The sequence below is a fragment of the Neodiprion virginianus genome, chromosome 1 (assembly GCF_021901495.1).
Source record: "Neodiprion virginianus isolate iyNeoVirg1 chromosome 1, iyNeoVirg1.1, whole genome shotgun sequence".
Taxonomy (NCBI): Eukaryota; Metazoa; Arthropoda; class Insecta; order Hymenoptera; family Diprionidae; genus Neodiprion; species Neodiprion virginianus.
Window position 1 is genome coordinate 24,664,964 of NC_060877.1, and position 26,775 is coordinate 24,691,738.

At 38.3% G+C, this 26,775-nt stretch overlaps 2 protein-coding genes across 7 annotated transcripts in view; one reads left to right on the forward strand and one right to left on the reverse strand.

Annotated features, from left to right (window-relative positions):
- LOC124300157 (ABC transporter G family member 23) overlaps positions 1-26,775 on the reverse strand; it is a 50,273-nt gene that overhangs the window by 21,884 nt on the left and 1,614 nt on the right. The window contains exons 1-2 of one of the 5 annotated variants that reach the window (XM_046753894.1): positions 10,414-10,736; positions 6,614-6,765 (exon numbers count right to left, since the gene is read on the reverse strand). The exons of 1 other annotated variant lie outside the window; for it this stretch is intronic. In XM_046753894.1, the coding sequence (XP_046609850.1) occupies positions 6,614-6,624 (11 nt within the window). In that variant the 5' untranslated portion in view covers positions 6,625-6,765; positions 10,414-10,736. Of the gene's footprint in view, positions 1-6,613; positions 6,766-10,305; positions 10,737-26,775 lie in introns of those variants that run through there. 3 more of the 5 variants (XM_046753884.1, XM_046753902.1, XM_046753913.1) reach the window with 3 other exon arrangements.
- Positions 1-26,775, forward strand: part of LOC124300193 (pro-corazonin-like) — a 78,547-nt gene that overhangs the window by 5,701 nt on the left and 46,071 nt on the right. Inside the window, exon 1 of one of the 2 annotated variants that reach the window (XM_046753979.1) lies at positions 25,705-25,992. The exons of the other annotated variant lie outside the window; for it this stretch is intronic. The gene's annotated coding sequence lies outside the window, so the exon portion shown is untranslated. Of the gene's footprint in view, positions 1-25,704; positions 25,993-26,775 lie in introns of those variants that run through there. 2 annotated transcript variants of the gene reach the window in all.

The window sequence follows — 26,775 nt, forward strand, 5'->3', positions numbered from 1 at the left end:
GCGATTCAGTCGAACGAGCAAATATTCAGTGAAAATGTACGACGATCATCGCTGAGGAAGCGTGCGAACAATTATTCACATCAATTACCAACACCTGCAGCTCTATTGTGCTGTCTACATAACAATTTGAGCGCTTTGTCGGGTAGTGAAAAATTGACTGACAATTGCCGTATGAATGCTTCAACGCGTCCGCGCGTAAGTGAGCAAAATAATTGGCGCGCAAAATCGCGAGAATTGTGAGTCGGTGGCTAATCACTGACAGGAGGTAACAAATTTTTCGTCGTTAATGAGGGTGACAGAGAATAGCGATGGCTACTAAGCCAAGAATGATCGATGCATCAATTAATCGAGTCCAAAAAAATAATCGAACACGCCTCGATTGAATCGGTAAAAATGAATCGTTTAGTCGATTGTATCGTATTTTTTTGAAACGGTGCGTACGAAACAAAAATTTTTTGAATTACAGCACGTAGTCTTAATAGCGGAAAAGTTTTTTTCATAATTTATAGTTTCATTGAAAATATTTTTCAATTTCAGGTGAAAATATTCAGCCATCCTTCACTTACCACATCGGATAGGTAATTAGTAAGTAAGACAATAATAATGAATGACACGAATAGATATGTTGATATTTAGTCGCAAATCGATTATTTTTGGTCATTCTTAATCGAAATTCCGTTCAGAATTATCGATTTTGTTAGAAAATAAAACGAGGTGTGCGAATAATTTCACATCCTTGCGGAATTCGCGAACGCTGCGCGGTTTTGCGCCTCTTGCAATATAATAATAAACAATGGCGAAGGTGTCTACTGCAGGAATTCGTTGAAAAATTTGCACTGACCATGGCCCAGTAACAAAGGCGATGTGCCAAAGGCTGCAGGCCTTTCCAAATGGTATTCCAGCCGCAGAAACGGACGTTACGCAACGTTACGAGACATCTTTCAGTTCGAATTTCGAATGCTAAGCATTATTACACATGGCTTGATTCAAATATATATTGACAAACGTATGTAGGTATGTTATTAGCCTCGTGCCGAACTTCGTTCTACTATCCAGGTATGCGTGGTCGCAATTTTTCGTCCACGAATCATTTTGCGCAATTATATAATAAGTATACGTCGATTGTTGCACGCATTTGCATTCCGTTATACACGCATGTATAACACCACAGCATTATTTGTGTAACATCATTTATACGCGTCTACGAAACGGTTGACTTTAATAAACGGTGAAGATGAAGAGATTGGTTGGCTAAAAATTAATACCTTTTATCAATTTCATTACGAGATAATCGCGCATTGAGTATTCAATGAATCATTATATTCGTAAGCTATGAAAATCTCTTTGAGAGTGCAAAAATTGGAAATACTGCAGTTATCAAGAAAAGCTTAGATATCGATATTTCATTTAAAAACGCTTAAAAATTGTTAAATATCTGTCGTATAGTTTCGTTTGTTTTAATTCTACAATGACTCACTATATCAAGAAGACTATTTTCTACAAAGTCAATTCAATGTCATCGTTTGTTGATCAGGGTCAATCAATATTACGTACTACGTTGTAAGGATAAATATTTAACGATATCAGGACGAAAAAAAGTGTTTCACAAGTGAATTTAAAAGAAAAAACGTCCCCTCGACGAGAGGAGCCATCGTAAATTCAATAAATTTAAGATGGCGGATCCAATATGGCGGATAAAAATTTCAAATTCGATCGAATTTGGAGAAAAAATTCTGTCTAGGGATTTTCGGGGTCGCTGATTACGAATCTAAAATCAGATTTTGAAAATTCATCACCTGTTTCAAAAATTTTCGGCCGGATTAGATCAAATTTGAAATTTTCGTCGGTCATACCGGATCCGGCATCTTGAATTTTAGAAATCTGATTTCAGATTCGTAATCAGCGACCCCAAAAACCACTAAATACTATCTCGTTACATAATTCGGCGCAGCGCAATAACGTGTGATTCACAGAGTTAAAGAGGTGGTAGAAAAAATTCATCATACTTTTACACCAATTTTTACAGACAAGTACAGCATTCGGCGACGAGTCGGCAATATTGAGGAAGGAAACAGTCCTGCTGTAGCTACACTCGTAAATTAAGGCTCGATCGAATCGCACTGTGACGACGACGGTTAAAACTCTGGCTCTTGTATGTTATACGGTAAATACATGAATTATCGTTCAGTATCCGAAGCGGATGATTTCTCAACAGAAAATCCAGGTGTACGGCAAGGTGTACGTGAATATGAGTAGAAAGTTCGTAGAGCACATGCTTGATGGAACTGATATGAAAGTAAAATCACGGTAAGCAGTGGTGGTCTGTTGCACATTTTTATTTGATAGTCGATATTCGATAGAGATATCCGCTCACCCGTGAAAAACGCGCCGTGATAATAATTCGAGTGAAATTTGACGAGTCGTTTCGTCTTTGAAATTCTTGTAAATGCTGGAACGGAATTATTGTTCAGGAAATATAATTCAGAACTTCACGCGTTGCGTATAGACACTTAAACGGTAAATCTTTTACACGAGAAAGCAGATTCTGCAAATGCATTAAGGTGCGCTATAATTCTTACTATTCATGCTGAATATGCGAGAAATCTACGCTCGCAATGATGATGAGAAAAACGAAAAATTCAGTCGGTTATACACGATATCACAGTGACGAAACGGATAAAGGATATTTTCTAGATATACTATGACATGTATTTTTATAGTTCACAAAATCAAATTACAGCACAGCAAATTTTATTCTCATTCCAGTTCACAAACAAAAATGGGTACATACGGAAATGTTGCACAGTAAAAAAATGACAAAAAATCATCACTCTAAATTGAACAAACCAATTTCGATTGTTGAAATGATTGTGAGAAACTTGGAGCTTCGATGTAAAAGCACTGGAAACATAGGTATGCACCAACCGATTAACTTATTGTTAGTGAAAGTTCAGAGAACTTGTGACCTTGGAACAATATGTGAAATCATTTCGTACTGAGAATTGATTCGTACACTCACGACCGTATTAGTGCAGTGAATATCGTTCGAACAGTATTTCGATATTGCTATACCGACGTGTGTAATATTAATTAAGCTCAAGATTTGTATTGTGTAATGATTTTTTATGAAAATATGGTGCATTATGCAATTACGTATTGCGCTCTTGGTTTACTTTACGATGGGTAAAGTATTGCGGGTCGGGGTTGAAGGTCCGAGTTCGAAGAGTTCCGAAAGCGCCCAATTTCGAATTATTTGGTGGCGAAACTTGAAGTAAAGAAATCAAACTATTGCGAAACATCAAAGTTTCGATCGGTCGGAAGACCGGCGGCTCAAAGTTTCTAAATGCAAGATAACGAATATTCAAGTAACGAAATTTTCTCATCTTCGTACTTTCCGAACTTTGACTTGTCGGGTTTCGGACCATTCGAAACTTTAATGTTTCGTCGAAATTCGATTTCTTTGATTCAATTTTCGCGAGCAAAAAATTCAGAATTTGGTGCTGTCGGAATTTTTCGAATTCGGAATTTCAACCCTGCCTTAGTCCAGCAATAAATACACAAAATAGACGATTTTTCGGTGAATGAAGAAATGTTATTCCAGAATATACGAATGTCCTTGTATATTACACGTATCTGGTTAACGACTGGTTTGGTTGAAAACTAACTAGACGCGTAAAATGATCATTGAACAAATTCATTTTTCCACGATTAGTCTACACCACTTGATACCAGCATCAGCAGGTTGAGTCTAAGAATTGAAGTTGAATTTCAAGCTGCGTAAGGTTTTTAACAAGGCAGGTTAAAATTTGACCCCTAAAAACTAGTATTCTTCGGAAAAAAATGTTCGTGGAACCTGTTTTGAATATGGATTTATCTATTTGTCTTTACTAAACATGCTCGTGGCGAATTCTGCAATATCTCAGATTGCCCTGCACTTTTCTACACGTACAGTCGTGGCAAAAAATCAGAAAAATCACATAAAAAAACCGTTACAACATATATTACCCGGAATTCGTGTCTGTAATCGGCAGTCGCCGCATCGGTTCTTCGTTCCATTAAAAATTCCCAATTAACAGGTTGAAATAATATAGTCACGGGTGTTCCAGAGGTATTAAAAGTTACGCGAATCAGCAATTGCGACAAAAACATGACACACGTTAAGCAGGCGTGATTAAACACGTCATCAGTCGGTCCACCATGACGTGGTCAATGGAAAAGTTTATAGTACAATTCAGGCATCGAATGAAATCAATGCTGGAATAAAACCTTTCGGTTGATTGCGAGTTCACATTCACTCGTGTTACATTCGAGCAAAGAAAGAAAGGAAAAAACGGAATATTACAAGAACAAGATCGTTGGACTCTGATCGATAATTAATGTGACAAAAAATCTCGTACATAAAATTGTAGACTTTGACCGACAAGCGATTACAAAGTTCTTTATCCTTTCCTCAAAATTTTTTCCTCTTCGTAGAATACGATTTTCCTTTTACGCAGTGACAGGTATATTTTGACATTTGCGATATGGCGAAAAATGCATTTGCTACACCTTGGAACTAATTGGAGAGAAAAGTTAAAAAAACTGTAGGTGCTACTTTTTTCCAAAATAGTTTTCTTTTTTTCTGAAAACGTCGGCCTTGGGGTTTGGCACATGCATTCTTTCCAAAGAAAATTGAATTTGTTTTATTGCAAATGGTACCTACAGCCTTTTTTAATTATCCTCTGCGATTACGCACATCGGGATAATTTTTAATAATATTTGCAACAGCAACTGTCCTCCGATTGTTTTTATCAAGTCAGTATCGTGTAAAAATCCTTGTACGACGAGTGTGAATCATCTTGTTGTTTTCGTAAGGTCCGAAATTCCCGACGTAACGCTTACGGGTAAACAATTTCAACTTAAATTGTTAGGTGAAATTTTTCCCCACACGTTTCATATACAAGACAATGGAAATTAAGAAATTCCGTACTCTATGGGATAATGTTGTCACCTGGTTTGACTAAAATAATTCCATCAACGATACAACGTCTCGTGACGGATAGTTTTGAAAGTAGATTTCAGTTGCCATCAAAGGTAAAGCTGTGCTTACGCGATGAGATTCGTCGTTTATTCTTTTTTTTTTCTTATTTTTAACTAATTCACGACGGCATCGTTTTAGCAAAAAAGATCGTTTGAGGAAGAGATGAAAATTCCGTTATACTCGTTTGCCCAGGTCCGTAATACGCATAGTGACGTATACATTATACATACGTGTATAATATTCCGCGCGTAACTTGTGTAAATAACGCTTGAAAAAGCAGAATGTGAAGGTAAAAAGGTGCGCAGGCCTTTCTAAACTCAATTCTGGCTTCGGAGCTGGACTTTGAGCCATGTGCTTTGAGCCATGGACGCCTGCCGGTTGCGCAACTATGAAAAATTTACAATATTCATGCATTTGTGCGCTACGGCGATCGTAACGTCGTCAGCGGGTTACGCTCCACGGAAAATCGCCTATTATTTACCGGATATAATGTAATGATAAAGAAGAGAGAAGTGCGAAGTAACAAAGAATCTAAAAGTAAAAACGAGCCAAGCAATCTCCCTTCGTTATACGGTCGGGGTGAAAAGTGCAAAACTTTGACCCGATAAATTTTATAATTTTTATATTTTTTTCGATATTTCTACCTTTACACTTTTCATCCTCTTTCCTAAATATTTGTCGTCTTTATTTCCGAATCGAAAACTGAACCAGCCTGAAACTAGCCGGATGAGTATACTATAAAGGTTGTTTGTCCTTCGAGATTTAAAAAGGTGGTTTCGACGCTAGTTGACCATCGAAAAGTTGCGTGGTCGCAACTCTACACCTCATAATATGTGATATCGTACGCCGTACGTGGATTGCCTCGAAAATAACGTACAAACGTGAAGGATAAAAATTAATACGCTTATACTCGTATAACATGAAATTCTTGGTTAACAGGTTTTTTTTTTTCTCTTACTTGACAAATTTTATTTTTATCCACCTTTTCTGTTTCTCTCTCTCTCTCTATCCCTATCTTTTTATTTGTTTATTTATCTTCTAAATAATTCTTTCGGTTTCTAGCTTCTCTCTATTTATTGTTAATTTTCGCTTTATTCACTCTTGTCTATTTTCATCACATCTTTGTTATTCTTTCTCAAATTGAGTTTTAATTTTGTTGCTGATTTTATTGTATTTTATACCTCTTCACATTCAACGTTATGTAATTTTTCGTAAATCGTTGCGTAATTCAAGGTGAGAGCACGTATACTCTATTTCCGTTACGTTTTGCACTATCCGTATACCAAAGATTAAATAAATACAGGTACATATTGTATATAAGTAAGCATTTAGTGTGTAAGAGTGAAAAAGTTTTCCGTCCTACAATTCGTATAAGACGTTTCGATTATAATCACTGCCCAGACAGAGTTCGTATAATGTGTCAGCTACAAAAATTATACCTATACATAAGACGAAAGAAACTTTTCCAACGAGTTGCGTACGAATACGATCATCCTACCATTTCCAGCTTGAGTTTGAAAATCGAAAGTTCTGTTCAACATATATACTTGTCTAATAAATGATTATAATTAAAAAATTTTTTTCATTACTCACGTTATTAGCATGATTGAGTTTTGATCACAGGCTCTTCCGGTTAATTTGCCGTCAAGTAAAACGGCAAGAGCCTTGTTTTTATTCCGCTAGCTCTCGGTGAAAAATAGGCCTTAAAATTTTTATGGTATATTTAATATTTGCTGATGGAGAATCTGGAAAATAGAGTTAATACGCCCGTATGAAATCACTGTTTGACGAATGGTTTTATACAGGATATATAGATATATATATATATCTAATATATAATGTTTGAAACACGTTTCGCGTTATTATTTAGCCGTCGTTATTATGACGCGGGTATTTTTTACTTTCGGGACAAAATCATATCCGCACAATGTTTTTTTTTTTATAGGTATTATACTTAGTTTTTTGGACTATTTATTAATCTTTTTTTTAATCGAACAATTTAATTTATTCCCGAATTTTTATATTAATTTTTGCTATGTTATTTATTCGATATACCGTCGAGTAATCATTGAAAAATAAGTTTATATGGAAATTAATCAATGTTTAAACAAATTACGCGCACACTATAAAAACATGTTTCCGGGATTATACGTTATACGTATACACTTAACGTAATACGTGAGAAATGGCGAGTCGAGTTGCCAATTCGTTCAAACCGTTATTACCGAAGTCTGCTTACTATAACCGTTTAGTTGGTGGCAGTTGGAATCAGTTACGATTTCGAAACGTCGATCGCAAGCAGAGTTCTACGTTTCTAACGTACGTTAATTTTCATCGAAGACAAGACGCATCGGAATATAATGAATAAAATTGATGTAAGTCGGTAATTAGTGAAGCAATTTTCTCGGGAAATGGAAAGAAATACAATAACTATCCATTCGAATGCCATTCTATACCGAGTTCCTTGAAAAACAATTCGTTAAATTTAAATTAGACGAAATTCTTTTCCCGCACTCGTGGTTATAATACGATAAGGATGAAAAAGTGAAGAAAACCGAACAAGTGCGAGTAGAACTCGCGCCCTAAGGGTTACGTACAATATGAATTATTATTTTTCATGGGACGTGACGACAAATGAACGATTTTCCAACTTTTTCCTTTACTTGTGACGCGAGACTTTCCCTCTTTCCATATTTCATAATTCTAGGTCGCCGGAAAGTACCTACTTAGGTTTTTTGATGCACGAGTTTGAGAGTATCAAAATATGTGACATAAATGGCTGTATCTTTTGATCGCGTTGGCGCCGAAGCTTCAATTTTTTACACCTTCAAGGGACCGTGGAACTTGGTATTTGATATTAATTTTAACTCGATATCTCTACCAGTTCCTGAGAAAAAGGGCCTTGACAGACGGACAACGAAGTGATTCTACAAGAGTTCCGTTTTCCGAACCCTGATGCGTACGTAATAAAGTCGAAAATAATCTTCAGCGTCATAATTCACGCCTATGGAATATTACCGATAATTGCTGTAATATGAATTTCGTATTTTTTTTCCTACTATACTAGTAATTATATACGAGTCAACCTTGGTGAATGTATAATTCCTTCATGCGAGTGTGGAAAAAAAATTAATCAAATCTTTTGATCAATCATTTCACTGAGCGCCATGAATTACAATACCAACGACGAGTTTTGCTTGGAAGGAAAACAAGAGAGAAATAAATAAATATTGTCAACAGCGGTAAATAGTTGACGTTAAGTCTCTCGTTGTTACTATTACCGAACTATCACCGCGATTGACAAAATTCCGAATAACATCGTGACAAATTGGTATTTCAAACATGACTGCTGGATAAAACCGTCCCCTTAATTATATTAGCATAGCTAAGACGTTTAGAATAATTATAAATGTGTATACGCAGAGTCTCGTGTTTATTTTATAAATTCTTGAGGCTCCTAAATGTCAAATCGAGGAATAATCTAAAGAAATAAAAAAGGTCTCACCTTGCCACGGTATAAAAATAATCCGGCGTTACCTTCGTTCGAAAAACCGGAAAACTTGTGCTTGAAAATTTTCCAACCGAAACCTATAGTACCTATCGTTTATTGTTGAAACAAATGTACGCGCGCACCGATTTTCGTCACCCGAAAAAAAGTATCGCCTCTTTTAAGTTCCTTTGTGTCAGTGTTTTACGAATAGAAAGTATATATCTATTCACTGATATACGCAAATATAAATACACATAGGCGTTACGGGTATTTCATCTCGGGAACAGATTTCTTCGAGAAATTATTCAAGGTACTTCCCGAGAGACGTATAGTGAAACTTTAGATCAAATCACTTCAATTTCACCCAACGGAATAGACTCGTATATGTTCTTGGGTAAAAAGTCGCATGTTCAGCGCACCGCGATCTGCGGTAAGTACCACGATTACAATCAAAGGCGCTGATTCAATTAAACGCGTTAAGATCTTTCTTTCTTTTAAGATAGAGGATAAAATTCGCGCAGGATATTCATATTTTTTTTTCCTTTCTTTTCTTTCATTTCTGTATTTAAAGATTAAATATCCGTCCTATGCCGGCGAGACGATTAATATTTAATGGATTAAAGAGCAGGTGGTGACGATACCGCGAGTCAACGTCTGGCTGTTTCTTCTAATCGATATTACGCGTATCATTTTTTTTTTTTTTTATAGTATTAAAAAAACATCGTACCTCCCGATCAAGTCGCATTTGATTTTGAAATAATTCAAACTTTATCAAATATCAGCAACTATCGGCAAATTCCACAAATTCTTGATTATACACCTTTTTCATGTACGCAGAGCTGTATAATACTTTTAAATCTTACAGTTTATAATTTAATATCCCAATCGTCAGCTTAATTTTTAATCAAAGTTTTAATTTCACGCGCTGAAATTGCAACGGGATGTTATACAATCGAACCTAACTGTTCGTAAGATTTATGTTTGTAAATTTCGTTATTGGTATACGCTGTTTATATTATTGTTACTGTTGTTTTTGTTGTTGTTGTTGTTGTCGTCGTTATGATTATTATTATTATTATTAATTTTATACTTTTAAACGATGGTTACGTATTATTATGTAGATTTATGAATGTTTGCAAAACATTAATCCGTTTCATGCACACCTCATCCCGTACAATGATAAATAATCGTTTACGTAAGAAACCGTCTACAGCACAAGAATATATTATACACGTACGTAACAAGTATGTGAAAATAAAAAAAAAATGAATAAAAAAAAGTGATACGTGTGTTATGAATTTTTAAAAATTGCGTACATACTGTTTATTTTACGCCATGCGAATTCGACAACGTTTTATATCGGTTTAATCGTTAAAAATCATTTGCATTCTAACCATGCGTATCTAACACGCGCACGTATACATATACAATAAAGAGGTATGATACATAACTAATTCCAACACACGTCACGTACAACGCGGTAAAAGAAAAATAAACCAGAAGGTAGTATCGAAAATTGTATTTAAAGCAAGAGAAAAAGAAGAATAAGAAGAAGACGAAGAAGTTGAAACAAATAGGAAGGACAAAGTTCAGGAACGTTTGGTGTAAAATTACCCAACTACGTAATCGTTGTCCGATGAATAAAAAGAAGAAAAAAAAAAAAAACGAACGAACGAACAAAAATGAGAAGGAGAAAAAATTGACAAACTTCAAATTTCGCCAATTTGCATAAACTCGTACGTATGATAACAATAACAATAATAATGACGACAATAATCCAGCATATAAAACGCACCATGTATATTTTACGTCCACTGCGTGCGTACGTTCACGCACATGTGTGTCAATTTATATATATATATATGTGTATATATATGTATATATAATAATCGTGTACACGCACCGCGCATGTGGTCAATTTCACACAACCGTACACATTACGCGAACAAAGAACCGGCCAACGTTCCACCTTCGATCGATATGCATAAAAAAAATAAATAAATAAAAAAAAAGAATCGACCAGGATCACAAATCGTCGATTTACTCAATTATTGACTGACCGACCGACGGACGAATGGACGGACGGACGGACGGTTGGATGGATGGATGGATGGATGGATGGATGGATGGACGGGTACGTCTCGGATACGAATGACCGACGATTTGACCACCGTTCGTATTCACCGCGCAACCGACCCTTGCACGACTTTCGTGTTCGAGTCCTCAAGCAGACTGACTCTCCAAGTCCGCGTTCGTCGCTCGGTGCAAAACCCCCCTCCCCCCCTATAACTCTTACCATCCCCTCTCTCCTCTCTCCTCTCCCCTCTCTCCTCTCTCCTCTCTCCTCTCCCACTCCTTCGATCTCTCGACTTTTGCCCCCTGCAAAGCCTCCCACCGTCACGCATTACGCGGTCCTTTTCTCTCACCTGTTACCCGACTTATCGAATGTTCGTTACGTACTCGAGTGCCTGATTCGAATTAGTTTTCATAATTATTTACAAATATCGTAGATGCGCCTGTTGTAATGGCGATTTTGGAAAAGGACGAAAAAAAATTCCGTCCGCCGTTTTTCTTTTTTTTTTTTTTTATGATCTTGGAAACGACTTCGCGAAGAGACGATGAGGAATTGATCCGAAGTTTTTGGTGAAAAATACTCGCGTCGATTCTATTTTTTGCCGCAGATTTTGCAGATTTTAGTCCGCACACCGCGGTTTTCACCGTTTACAGAGTATATTGTAAATTTTTAAGACGCATGTTTGATCAGAAAACTGGACGTTTCTCTCTTTTCTTGCAGATTTGATTAGAATCTGCTCTTTCATTCTCTACGCGTTGACTAAAGAATCGGAAATTTGTACGACTCTACATTGAGTACAATTAAAATTAATCCAATGGGATATAATTTTGAGAAAAAAGAAATAACCGTTAAACGAAATAGAAAAAAAAACAACGGAGTATTAATTCCAGTAATTGAATCAGTTTTTTGAAAGTAATGAAAAAAATACCATTTTTCCTAGTTTTTTCCTCCTTCGTTTCACATGTCATAAATTGTGAGTACTTGGAATCGGTCATCCGTTTTGAGCAGGAAAAAACTGTTGCAGGTTTGTTCGATTTTAGTTGAGGATATTCAACCAGCGTTTATCGTATACTTTATATTCCGCTTCGGCAAGAAACAGAGGTGAACGTGTAGAATGTACATTGAATTCTGCAGATTCACGAAGATACTGAAACGGTAATCGAGTTGTTTAAATTTAAAAAATACCATTTCCTAAGGCAGAAACTGTATTTTTGCCGTTTGGATAAATCCTGCGTGAATATGCTGAGTTTTTCCTTTAATATATCGGTGCATTGTGCAAAATTATTTTACTATAAAATGAATTGAAAATTTTAGAATTAAAGAAACGATATAATATCTAATTACGTTACCGTTTTTACCATAAATTCATATTTACTGAAACGTAAATTAAATCGCAGAGTCGGTCGTCCTCAAAAATCCACAGAGATTAACCGATCTACCGAATGGAAGATTGGTTGTTTTTTTCTCGTTAGCGTGCAACGTTTATTTTGGATCGTATGCCGTGTAAGCAGCGGTGAATCCCCGCTGGTCTGACTCTTTTACCTAGTCGTTGAAATCACCGTTTTGTTCGTTATGTATAGATAAAAGTTAACGAGGGTTACACAGTTATAAAACACTCGTGTGTTTCATTATATTATCGTGTCCAGCGGGCTGCGCGCTTTTTGACAAATACCAATCGTCGAAGCCAGCGTCATAGCCAGCGTTATATTTGGTATAAACAAATTGCAGTTGCAGAAATGCATGCGGCTGGCGGAATTATGGAAGTATGCGCGCAATTCGCGCGCACGAAGTGTGTCGCATGAATTTATCGATAGTGCAGCTAAAACGATGGTTTAATATTGGTCATTATACGTGGCGGACTTGACGAACGACTTTGCAATTCTATTCTATCGAGGAAAAAAGGAGAGAAAAGAAAAATCCGTAGAAACGTTACGTCTGCGATGGCTTGTGAACCTCGACGAACGTATGGAGACGTAGGAAGGGGAAAAACAGGTTTACATTATTTTTCAATATAATGGATCGGAGCAAAAAGCTTGCAAAGACAAGACACCGCGATCAACAGGTCCTCGGTTCAGATGCTCGACCATTAATGCGACTTCATCGCGTAATGTGCATAACACTTATATCTTATAACCGTACGTAGATACACGTATTATACTTTCAACCCTGCAGTGTTTTGTGCCTTGAAACGTTCGTAAACACTCGACTTTACGACGTTTAAATCTCTTCACAATAATTACTGTATTCTCATTATCCTAATAAGACAGCTTGACCGGGCGTTTCACCTGCGCATGAACCGTACGCGTATATATGCATAAACATAATAACTTTTTCGATGCGGTGCGTTGAGGCGGGGTTGAAGTTCCGAATCGGATAAGTTCCGAAAGCGACGAAGTCCGAATTATTCGGTGGCGAAACTTGAAGTAAAGAAATCAAACTTTGAAGAAACAACAAAGTTTCGAGTGGTCGGATGACTGACGGCTCCGAAAAATAAATTTTCAACGGGGTAAAATTCCGAAAGTTAAAGTATACACGCACGTCGTAGTTTATTCAACGAGTGGGTGGATTCCGAACGTAAAAATACCGAAAATCTGAAACAAAGAAAGATCAAAGTGGTGAAGTTTCATCAAGCCAGAAATTAACAGAGTTGAAAATCTTCGATCATTCGGAATTTCGGTGTTTCGGATTTTTAAATTTTCATATTTTCGCGCTTTCGGAACTTTGACTCGCCGGAATTATGCCCTCCGGTATTTTGTCCTTTCGGAATTTTACTCTTTCCCAACTTTGAGCGTCGGGTTTCGAACCATTCGAATTAACTTTGATGTTTCGTCGTAGGTACAGGTATAAAATGTATTAATATGCAATGTAGGTATATTTTTCTTTAGCTTTTGAGGAAAAAAGATGCGGAAAAGTACGGTAATACTATAGCTGATGTATATAAGATGCGAAGAGTGATCACTCAATTGACCGTGTGCGAAAAAACATTCGCGTCGTCGGAAAACAAGTTTGAACCGTAATTACATGATGGGTAATTTGTGGTTTAGCTGTTCTCTAATTCAGAGTTAAATATTCCTTCAAAGCTATCTCTTTACCAAAGGGATACTTTTGCTGTCGAAAGGTAGCTTCAGCAGCTGAACGGGAAAAGTTTATTTGGTAAAATGAAATCTATCGTGTAGAATTTAACAAGCTTTGTCCGTTTAATCGTTCAAGGGTTATTGCGCCGTGGAGTTTGACAATTTGAACTTGGTGACGAGTATAATTAAAGGCATTCGGCTTCAGAGATTCCTCTACGCAGTCATCGATCACGACGATTCACGCATTCAAGACACAAAGACGTTTGGCACGGAAATTCGCAGAAGTTTCTATAAGGGATACGTATGCTGATTAGGGACATTGCGATACTCAAATGTGCATCTCGATGCACAGTCAGAGGCGAAGAATTTCAGTCGCATGTTAAAAGATGTTTTTTTACCCCGCCATATATCGTAAGGTATTTGATCAATGCATTTCGGAGCTACTCTGTAAAGCTATAAAGTATGAGAAAGACGACTGACTACGAAAGCTCATTTGCAGCATGAAAGATGGGCAAAGCACTCTACGTTTTACGTAAGGGGAAAAAAAGCTCTGTAGTCTTAAACGTCTCGTTATCTCGAAACTCCACGAGGGTCTTTGACGTCACATCGACCATTGGACAACGCCGAGTGTGAATTAGTCTGAGGAATTTATTCATGATTTCGTAGAAGGCTGATCGACCTGTGGCGATGAATAAAATTTTACAGGCAAAGAGGATTATTCGCTTGTGAAATATCTGAATTCGATCACGCTTCGACTACCGTCATTCATTTTTAATTTGGAAATCTTTTTCCTGTCTTTAAGTTCGCACAGTTTTCACGTTTCTTTCACTTCTCTTCACGGTCACCGGAAAAATTTAGGAGACGTAGGTGAAGTATAACTTTAAAAGAAGTTATTTTGGTAACGGTGGTAAAATCTACGCACGAAGAATATGTTACGCGAGAAATGGACAAGTGGAATGAACGCGACAAGGTAATTAAAAACCGATTCCGATTTTTCCGAATCACAGTACAAGGTTTATTGTGTAAGACCCGAAGGCACACGGTTACGTTAGCAGGAAAGAGAAGAGTGTGATCAGACTCACGTCATCGTTCCTGAAAATGCAAATCATGACAGTCGCGTTTTCGCTTATCCTGTCAAACATTATCGTACGACGAAAATTTTTGAATAGTCAACGCACCAGGAAGTAAAAAAAAAAATTCCACGTGATATACGAAACGAAATATTAATAATTATGCCGCGACTAAAGTTCTTGAAATATTGTAGTGTGCACAGCTATACGCGTGTCTGCAATAATTTATTATATAGCTCGTTTTACTTGTAAAGTAACTTTTTCTTACACAGAGCCTCTTGGATATTCCAGGAGTGCTTTGTAAACCTCGTTTTTAGTCTCGGTGAAGCATCAACTAGATCCTAACGAGATAGAACAATAATGATAAAAAACAAATTTTTCTGCCCTTCTCTAACCTTTTACTTCGTGCCAGACCGCAGAATGAAAAGCATGCGTATCGTATACACATACCGAATGATGAAATTTAAAATCCTAGTCATATGCTTGACATTTGTACACGTGATGTCTTCCCGACGGACATAATAGCACGGCAATCATTCTCCGGACGGACTCTCGAGTATCTTCCGTGCTGTATTAAAGTAATAATATTAAATTACCTTCCTCGAGAATATAAAAACGAAAACAAAATTATTCTCCATTTGTTAGCCCGATGCGTGCGTGTACCTCGCATCTTATAAGCAGGCGATCTATTCCAAACCGTAATGCGGATGATGCCACTTGGGTACTTCGAGCCTTGTTTGTTCTTCTGAACTTTGAACACGCACTTTCATGTCGCTCTTCTTCGCTGCAAATAAATTTTCTGCCAGCTGTTGTCGTGATTCGAGCTAATGATCGAGATTTGAGTGTCTCATTTTTGCACGCGTGTACGTGCGTCCATCTCTCACATGTACGACCGATTCACGCTGGATTGTGAAAACATCCGTCGTAACGAAGACCGACTGATTGGTCCGATGGAGAACGGTTGTTTGTTCACGATTCAATTACTAAGAATCGGTAATTTCCACACCTCTCATTCGTCGAGATTAATAATATGGTTTTTGGTAGTAAACAAGTATCATGAATTGTCAATCAGTTGATAAAAAGAAAAACGTCGGTGACTGCTTGTAGAATTTCTTTTTTTATGGTTACCGGCTTCGCAGTACCGAAGCCAAGTAATTTTAGTTTCCAATATATGTTCATAGTACTGACTAAATAGTAAAAAATTAGATACGCATTCGGGTGTCCGTTATTTTTGATCGTTTTGGAATTTTTTCGATTGCACTCCAGAACTATGTTCGTATTATAAAAAGAAGATTCTCTGTAAGTATAGAAATTTTCGGATAATATTGACACGTGCCGGGGAGCGATTGAAACTTTGAATGTAAAGTACATTGAGATTTTAGATGTTTTTTAATTATTTATTTTCATCTAAAAATCAATTTGACGCTTTAGAACAATGTTTATATTTCAACCTAAATGTAAAAACAAAATAACTTGGGATGAGCGCGTGTATTGCACAGATAAAGACACTCTATTCAACCGTAATAATTATGGTTTTGTGAAATATAAGAGAGTCTTGTCATTCAATGCATTTTTTCTTCGCTATCTTAAAATAGAAGTATAAACATTGTTCTCGAGTATCAAATTGATTTTTCCAGTCCATTTTAGTTTGTGAAAAGACTGGGAATAATGGGGCGGTTTCAGGGGGAAATTGACTGCTTTAGGGTACATTGAGGGAAAACTTTAAATTTTAGAGTGCTTGTAGGGTAAGAAAAAAAAAACGGTGCTTTTAGGGAAATATTTGATGTTTGAATTGATTGGTCTTTATTTTCACAGTTAAATTAGTTAAATTTTGCTAGACTCTAAGCGCAAATAAGAATTATTTCAAACTATACCGGCATGGTATTGCAGATGCCTGTTCGCTGAAAATAACATCAGACTGAAGATGTGTACCGAACATTAAAAGTGGTTTTTCACAAAAATCTTACACGCACTACAGACCCGGCAGTTAATGAGCTTATATTTCGAGTAATTTGTCGATACTCGGTATATAGTTGAATTGAATTCTTTACAGGAGTATAATTCGAGCGTACGCGTTTTGTTCTTTAAAATGTATGTTCAATATCCTTGAATTCAGCTGTTGAACTTCCGTCTTGAATTAACAAGTGTTATTGGCATGACTTAAGTCAGTAGTTGTATGCTATTACTGTACAGAAGATCGTTGACAATAAACGATGTACGGTATATAACTGATCGTGAATTACGATGTGCAAATGCATAATTATCCACTAACAGGGCGAGACTTCAACGTGTCGTTGAACAAAGGGTAAATTTCAGATTTGCTTCATGTCCAGGAATCTTGCACACTTTTTTTCCTTCAGCACGTTCAGATTACGTGCGAAGTATGTAGATACAAAATAAATTACCGTCAAACGGTTAACAAAAACTACACATGAAGATCAAATTCTCGTCACTAACGAAGTAAACCTTGTACGATAAAATGTCAAGATTAAGAACAACGCGTATTTATGCGTAAATCCGTAATAACATACGGATAACCGTGATTAGCGGGTACCGCACATTATTTGCTTTTTAACACTCTGGAAAATCTTGAATTATTTTCACGGAGTTGATTTTTGGATGTCACGGATACGAGCATGCAGAAAAGCAATATGGCGCCGAAGAGATTGATCAGCTGATCGGTTTTCGTCGATAAATCTTTCCGCAGAGTCAAAATCAGGGGAGCGAACGATTTTTATACCGTTATATTGTAAATATCTTCCAATGAGTCGAGTCTCGTCATGTCCCCGAGTTGAGCTTTGCGTCGTGAGTCGTGGAATCAACGATGGTATAAGAAGCATGCGGTGATACGAAGACCGGAGTCCCTGGTCAAGATGGACAAACTGACGCTTTCCCTTCCGTTACACAATTTACTCGTGCAGGCCACAGTCACTCAGCACTGACGCAACTCGGACGGTGTTATACCATCGCAGACTGTAAGACGCAACGATAATTGCATCCGAAGAAGTTCCGAAGTGTGCTAAGCCCCGTAAGGTAACGAGGTCGATCCTCCAGACGACACGATCCAAACTCTTTCCGACGATCAAATTTCCTTCCCGAAGTTCACGAGCTTCGATTCGGTTTATATCACGCACCGATCGCGCCAACGACACTTTCACATAGATCCAACGTCCACAAGGCTTACGAGAAGAAAACCACCTCTTTACGATCTTCCTTCCAGCGACACGTTATCGATCGTAAAATGGACAGCTTGCCAAAGAAAGTAGTTAGGATTTAGTCGCTCGCCTATTCTGTCAGCGTCTTCTAAGGTCGACGGTTGGCTTGTATCGTTACGTAACTCGGATGGTCGTGATGTTCACAATTAGAGAGAGGCTCGCCGATACTCGAGTATGTACAGCGTGGACGAAGGCGTTGGCAGACCGTCGATACTGGGTTACTGGGGTATCCACTTTCCCCTGGTGAATTACCGTCAATATTCTTTCGATCGATTGTCACACCCGCACATGCACCTAGATCTGACCGAAGGTCGTGTTACGTCCCACGTGTGTTCATTGCTGTTATACAATTCCGAATGGAAGGTCTGCCGAGAAACTCGGTGCTACACGATTTATTGACCAATATGATTCTGGCCCGCTTTTGTTGGGGCTTCTTCGCGACCTCGAGGATGGAAAACTCTCGCCCGACATTCTTCGAAGCACTCGTCCGTAAAGGAGGTGCAAAGTCTGATTTACACTCTTTGCGGACATGTTTCTTTCAATCAAAGACTTCTGATCGTTAGTGTACAGCTTGGTGTAAAAAGTCCAATCCGATTTCCTACCGCATTTGGCGTACGGTAAAGGTCACTGATACCTTGGGATTCCAGCTAACTTGTTTTAGATCCGATTGTAAAACAAAATGCGAGTTCGGTTCTATGCGAGTTATATGACAGTGATTGGTGATGCAACTGACGTGAGAGATTGGGAGTCATTGTCACATGATTCGTATAGAATCGAACTCGCGTTTTGTTTTATAATCGGATCTGAAACAAGTTAGCCGGAAGGGGAAGGCATTAATAAATATCACCGTGCATATATTATATACTTAAGTCTCTTCGCGTATTTGACATATTATTTATCTTCGTAACGGTAGCTACTAACTTCCGGTCATTATGAAAATCGATACAATTTCTCGGTATCGGTAGAATGAATTTTTTTTACTCCCGGAAGTAGCGAGTCGTTCGCGGAAGGAAGTAAAGTTTTCCTTAGATTGACTACGCTGTTGCGTTCCATGATAATTAGATAGACGGAGAAAATTTTATACAACTATTAGTTTCTTGGATAATTACATCGATCTGTCGAATCGTGAGTGTCGTGTAGAGATTTGAATAACATATCTACAGGGCTGTTTATCTCTGTTATACATATCGTAAGCTAGCATTTACAAGTAAAAGTATGTAGAGTATGCGGGAAGAATTCTGTCCTCTAATTTTTTTGTCACACCGATTCGTTCCTGGTCAGGCAAGAAAAATCTTTGATCGAGAATTAAGTTTGAATTATCAAGTGTGCTGCCATAGCTTTTTACGCTGGTAAAAGCAATTAAGCGAATCGCGGCTATCTCGGAATTTTATTATACAAGCATATTCATGATTTCGCGATAAAATAGTCAGCCTGTAATCTGTGTTCGATCAAAACATTGTAGGAATGCACGTTAGTGATCTCTATTCAAGGTGTAATATTCGAATGTATGCTGCTTAGAAATCGAAAATACTGAACAGTAGATATGTGTGATGTCGCCTGTTGGTTCCGGTTGAAAAAAAAAGTACATAACTGAAAATTAACATCGTAGCATCTGGAAACTACAGCCATATTTGATTGTCGTGAGAGGCCAGACGTGAAGGTGAAAAAAATTAAGGCTCAAGGATCATTGCAGAGTAATGACAAATTTCATATTGTACAAAACAAACAACAACGAGCTTGTAATGAGCACGTTTCGTTTTTGCAGAGTTGTGACAGAAGTTGGTTAAAACGATCCTCAAAACAGTTGGGACGATCAGAAATACCTGACTATATCTTTCGATGGAATCAACGGATGTTATTACTTTATCATGCCTGTATCACGGTAGAAATTCACCTGTAGGAAATATACTCGATAACAGCGGTGTTGTTTTGGTAACGCGTATGTGGAAAACAAAGACGACAACAAGTTTACAGCGATGTGCATAGGTTCGAAAATATGACGACCTTAATTAATAATCTGCTGCTTATCCTCAAACACCTCCGTGTATATCGAATGTCTCTCTACGCGTCGTTTAGAAAAATGACCACCGCCATTGCTTGACGTAAGTAGAGACCAATCGAATAAACGGCATACGAGCAAACCTGCGATGACGCAAAATGACTCATAGAAGCGGAAAACCAAACGATCGAACGATTAATTGTTCATTGTTTTACCGTACAGTTCGTAATGAACAATCACCGATTAGAACTCGTACAGTGGCTGATGCAAAAATTTCCACCTCACGTATCAAAGTTCGAAAAATATTATCACTGAACTAAAAATTCCAAGTTCACATCCCATGGTTACTTTTTGGAAGATTCTTAATTGGCTTACTTGCGGATTGAAAAAATTTCATGGTCACTGTCTCACAATCAGACTTCTGACAAAAGTGGAACGATGTATATTCAAAATGTTGCGCCCGAATTACTAATGGTAGAATTAGTCCGCGTATCTTGAACACACGGTAAGTGGTACGTATCGTATGTACATGTATAAATGGTGCTGATTATAATTTGCCGATGCCATTGGATCCTCGCTGTCGTTATTGCAGAGCTATCGCATATAACATGTTTGTCGTCGCCGGTTGCGAGTGTTGGTTACCTGTGTGAATTGTACGTCCATCGACGAATTGGCGACAAGGAAATCGGACACCTCCGTCACTCCTGTGCACGTGTAACGTATTTTGTGCAGCGAAGACCCCGCATTCAAATCGCACAATTAATTACGAATGGGCGGTCAAATTTCTGCACACCCATGTAGCGCTTGTGCTATATAAAATTCTAATGATCGTATACGAGAAGATTGATCGAACCGAACGGAAAAACCCCGATTAATATTCCTTGAGGTTTATTAATTTAATAACTACTACGTATAATGACACACAGAGAACGGTTTTTCTCAGATTTACCAAATGGCAGGGACAGAGATTTTCATGTATTTCAATTGAATATGATTCGATATTTTTTCTTCAACTTCAATCAAACCTGAATTGTATTTGCTCAAACCGGATGTGCGAGTATTTCTGTAACAGTTTGCGAATCTCTCGTTGCATGTTCAACAAATGCTTGCTATTATACAATGTTTCGTTGTCGCACAATTTTTCTGCAAATCTTTACGAACCGGATTGACTCGGTTTGTGAAATACTAGAGAATAATGCGGAACGTAAAGCTAGATCTGTTTCTACGAGGTAAGGAAACTGGTATAGATAATTCATCGGGGTGAAAAGATGTAATAGAAATGTGCAACGGGAAAAGATATGAATTGATATCCAAATTTCAGAACTAGGAACAATCGGGAACTCTGAGCAGCAGCGCGGAAATCGGTTTTGTCGACCTAAAGAATTTTCAGCACATGCAGACATTCGTTTCTCGTGTTCTAATAAAAGCAGTTACACATGCAGCAAGTTAATTGTGCTTTTCGTAGTGCGGCAATAAATCTTTTTTTCCAAAACGTGCTTGGAGAGTTCGAATTTTCAACCCCGTGCAGCATGCGTAAAGTCTCCCATTTCCGATTAATCCGGTGAAACGTCAGCTTTCTTTGGCGCACGCGCACTTTCGAACAATTCAACTTTACGCACCGTCAGTGGCAACTCCGGTGCTTCTCAAATCGAACTTCCCTTCACAGGCATTGGAAAAAATAGCGCGTGTCACTTAACGCTTTGGGCTAGAATGAGACTGCAAATTAACATTGTTCCTCATTAAAACGGCGGGTGTATGTAAAGTTTCCTTGATTTGGGAGCCTACGCATATATATATATATATATATATGTTCACGAATACATATGTATAATACGAGACCGAATACTGATTCATCCAAAAAGCTGCGAGCCTGAAATTTTGTAGCTAACTGAAAATCCTTCGAAAAGACGTAAATAACTCTTTCAAATTATCAGCAGTTTGGTGAGAAAATGCGTAGTCGAAACATAACAGAACCGATCCTGTAACGCATACACGTACTGTTTCCATGCGATAATAAATTGAATTCTTGTGAAATGGAAGCTCATTATAATCGTACAATCTGTACACGGTCTTGCTTATGCGAATGCGTTTCAAAACCCCGCGTACGTTGGTATTTATAATGTATTTAGGCGTCTGATTCACACGCGTTATCCAACTCAATCTCCGAATGATCCACGCTCGTGGAGCCGGTATCACGGCCCGTCTTCGACAAGCCGATTTTACACATTATCATCCGCATACAACGGTGTGCGTAGATGCAGGGTATTTAACCCGGCACAATTTTGCATCGAGCGAGCGAAAGTATGATGCCACGTATGTATAATATCACGCCAGTGAGTATACCTATCCTCGTGCGAACGAACGAAAAAGAAACACCAGTCTCTTTATATAAGTGTGTTATACCGGCTAATACCCACCCAAGGATGTGGGTACATAATATATGATCTCAATTAGCTGCGAGTTGAGAAGGGGAGGGGGAATCCCGGTTAACAAAATGGCGTCAGTGAACCGCATGCGGCGTGTGTTTAAACGTAGGAGAACATGGAGATCCGGTGAGAAAGTGGTCAGTCCGGAGTTACGTAAATACGCGTCTGTACTCTCTTAGGGAAAAAAAATCTTTCGTCGACGGTAAATACGCACGAGACATTTCGTTGTATCGACGTCACATTTAATTTCCGGGTGAAAAATATTCCGTCTCTCTTCAAGAATCGTATACTTCGAGACTGCAAACAACGCGTATATATTTTTTTACAACACCTGCTCTGGAAGTTGACTTTTCGAGCGCTGTATGTCATCTCCGAAATACACAATAATCGCATACAGACCGGGAGCCCGCAACAAAAAGCACGTATGATCGGCTCGTGGCTAAAACTTTTTGAGAAGCTAGCCAGTGTTGTCAGTAACAGGGAAACGCAAGTATCGCGGCCTGTCAGCTTCATCGTTGCGGTGCGCAATTTTTTGAATATGTCGGAAAAAACCATGCCCTCGGGTGACGAGGTCACAGTCAATTCTTGTTTTATATTATTCTTCATTAGATAGCCAAAGTCCGAAGGAGTTGTTAGCCATACCGATACGGCGTCATAAAATGGCCACCATACCTAATTAAACGTGTCATTTTTGTTTGCCTTTTCGAAATACTTGCTCGGAGCTAATTTTTGGAACGGTGATAGAAAATGATGTTTCATCAACGAATATGACCATGACAGCCTGATCCGGTGTCATTAAGTACCCGCCATACCGGTTCAAAGATGTCAAGTTATTCACTCGCCCATGTATCATAGGTACTGGTATGTCGGTTGGTCGTTAAGACTTCCATGGTCCAGTTTCACGCCTAAATTTCTAAAAACGATAAGGAGTTTCAAATAATTCGGACGTTTCGGTCTGTTTTTAAACACCAAGGCCACTGAAGCCTATCGTGCGAGTGGAGATGATCGCGAGAAGTTTGGAATTGTTAAAAAAAGAAAGAAAGAAGATGGTAGAGATCGCGAGAGCCAACTTTTTGAACAATGGTAACGTACTTGTCCGTTTCTGCAGCACCGCGAATATCGTCAGCGGTGTCCGGTCGGAAATCATTAGCCGCGGCAGCGAGGAACGCGGATATCTTTTATCTCACACTATCGCAGCCACTGTGCATAAACGTTCGCCTATCTCTTCACGAGGAGAAAGATTCTCGTAAACGACGAAGGCGACGTAGGTAGATTTGGTACGAATCAAAAGGCGCGCACGGCGTGGGCCAAACCGTATAGTGAAAGTCTTAAGGATCAGGTCAATGCTTCGGAATGACCTATTTCTTCGAACGCCTCTGAAGGTTACGAACTATGCCTCGATTACGTACAACTTTAATTTCCAGTCGCCCAGTTTGGACCGTAGGCTTGAGATGAATTTTTTTTTAACGACGCGCAGCGAATCTCACACTCTCATTCGGTCGCCTTGTTTTATTTCGGGAATTAAAGAAAAAAAAAAAAAACAAATGTTTTCGACGGCATAATTCGACGATTTAGTTCGTACCTAATTCACAAACCGGAGCTTCCAGAGCCTTTTGGACTCTGGATGAAATACGCATTTGCCTAATTTCTCGAATCTCATGCACGCATAGGAATTAAGTATTCCTATATTTGCCGTTCGATTGAAAAATGAAATACGTTGCTACAACGGGAAGAAATCGCAAGAGCAATTAGTATAAATAATATAGTACGATCGGCTGCATATTTATGTCTCGTAACATGAGATAAGTGCGTGCGTGGTTTCCTTTTACGTAACATGGTGCAGGCGTTTTTTCGTCATTTTTCTTTTTCTTTTTTTTTTTTGTGTTTTTGAGAAATGTCCTCGGACAGGAATTTCATACGCAGTACATCAGGGAATTGCTGACACAAAAATACAACTCGCGCGTTTACAAGCGGTACGTCTGAGTGTGAATCGCGTTTTCAGACTTTCGATGCAATCGCATCCTGCATAACGGCATCGTCGAAGGCAAACGCTGATAGTTGTGTGAAAGTTGACGCGATCGCTGTATTGCTTTTAAATCATTTTTCAAAGGACCCTGCAATGCCGCGAATGACTCGGTCGTGTTCGCCTTGTAATATGAAAAAGAAATCACGATGATGCCACCTGACGGTTCAGCCGAGAACTTATTTTACAATCTCATTCGGTATACTGTCGCGTTTTACAATCGTTTGGTATGCCGGCATAAGCGTAGCGAATATTAGCGCTGATACGAACGTGCGGAAATTTCGCACGATTTATTTACAGACGGGTTCGGCGGAGCCTGAGATAATTTCACTCGATAGCGTGTGATTTTGTAAAATTAAACATAACTCGACGAGTCTACAGTATAATTGAAGCGTAATAAAGAAGGAAGTCACATGTGCGAATATATATTTCGCTCTGAGGATCGACGATGCGTTCTCCTTTGATTATAATAATGTACGCACGAGAAACTGGTCGAGAGATACGCGATTTTTAGAAATTCATTGTAACGCGGGATGCTAATCGATGTCACTGTAAAGATCAAATAAATAGAAAGATCTATGATTATATTTACAGCGCACTTAATTCTGCAGGAGTACGGGTCTACAGGCTTTGATAAAACCATCCAGCTCGTCTACTGTCATTAACTAAGCGATGTTGTTTATAGATTCGTTGATTCCTTCGTTATGTTTTTTTTTTTGTAAATCCCCTGAGATGTGTACGAGGTTAATTTGATGCAAAGTAATGTTTTACCCTATAGTTGACGAATACATTAGTAAACAGATACATGCGGATGAGTATTATTTCCACACGGCAAGAGTATGGCGAGAATCAATATACTTTCATCGAACTTTCGAGTGTTCCAAGAAGCCAAGATAACACGTTACTTCTCCATATCCATATTTTGCAACCGGGTATTTACTCCTTAGAAACGAATTTGTTCACAATCACGAAGAGAAACGCTTGTAATAATTTTGTATTCTCATATTTGATTAACCCACTCCCGCATCTTTTAGCGATTTAAACACACTTCTTAAATCTTTCACAAAATTTAAACAATTCGTTTGAGACTTATTACGCTAATGAATTAGGTCGATCGATTGAACACGCGAAGCTATCTGACGTATTTTTCCGAACACGACAAAAAATTCACCCGATTCAAACTCGCGAAAAGATGGGTCTGCATTTTGTCGGATGAAAGTTTATTGCGTTCAAATTCGCAGGGATTCAAGAATGTTTATTGTCTCAGGTATGACGGATGCAGGTGAACTCGGGTGACATCGTGCGAGAAAGTAGCCGAGAACCGCCGGCAACCGACACTCGACAAAACTGTGCAAGTTAGTTGTGGTCGCATTGAACTGTTAGTGAAAGAGCCATGACAGAACGTGCACGCGTTCTACAGAATTACAGGGAGAAAGAGTAAGTGACGGACGGTGAAAAGAGAAGAGAATTTTTAGTTTCGCCAAATATTTGATAGATAGATTTTTACAGGTGCAAGTTACAGGATTTCGAATGGTTCGAATTTCTAATTTTAAGCTGGATCTGACGATGAAGCATTTTGCCAAAAACGCGTCATCGTATCGGTAAGTGTCAATACATTCCTTATGTCTTCGTGCAAAGAGCGAAGTCATATTATGAAAATAATTTTGAGGCCGTCGGAGACGCGTGATTAGCGGATAGAAGTTTAATTATCGGTTTATAAATTACAACCTTAAGCTAGTGCAACGAGGGATGTTGACTTTGGAGATCTCAGGGTGCACAAATAGCACCAAAAATTGAAAACCTGGGGGAAATTTTTATAATACCACTTTTTTCACTCATCTAAAGAACGAAAGTTCGATTTACGTCAAAATTTCTCCGGCCCTCAGATAGAATTTTATTCTATAAGCGGGAAATTAGAATGACAGATATGTTATCAATCGTGTACTCAGAAGTTCTTAATAAGTCTAGCTTCGAAATTGTCCATTTTAATACAATCTTTCAGAATGTGTATTTCCCACAGAGCGAGTGTTTAAATCATGTAGAGTTCTGCACATCCCCTACATAAAATGTCGCCAACGCTGACAAGTGCAACGGTATACGAATAATCTGTGTAACCGGAAATGGCAAGTGATGTGATAAAGCGGAACTACGTGGTTGACATCCAGACGATGAGCACAGGTCAATTCCATAACTTGTACCGAGAGTCATAACATAATGCTAAACGAAATCAGCATAAATCGACAATCTGTATTCAAAACGAATTCATCTGATAGTTATACGAACTCCTCGTATTCCTAGACAAACAGTATAGCTGACAGAGTTTGTAAGCCACAGACCTAATGGAATAGATATCATTGGGAGAAAAAATTTCATGCCAGCAATGA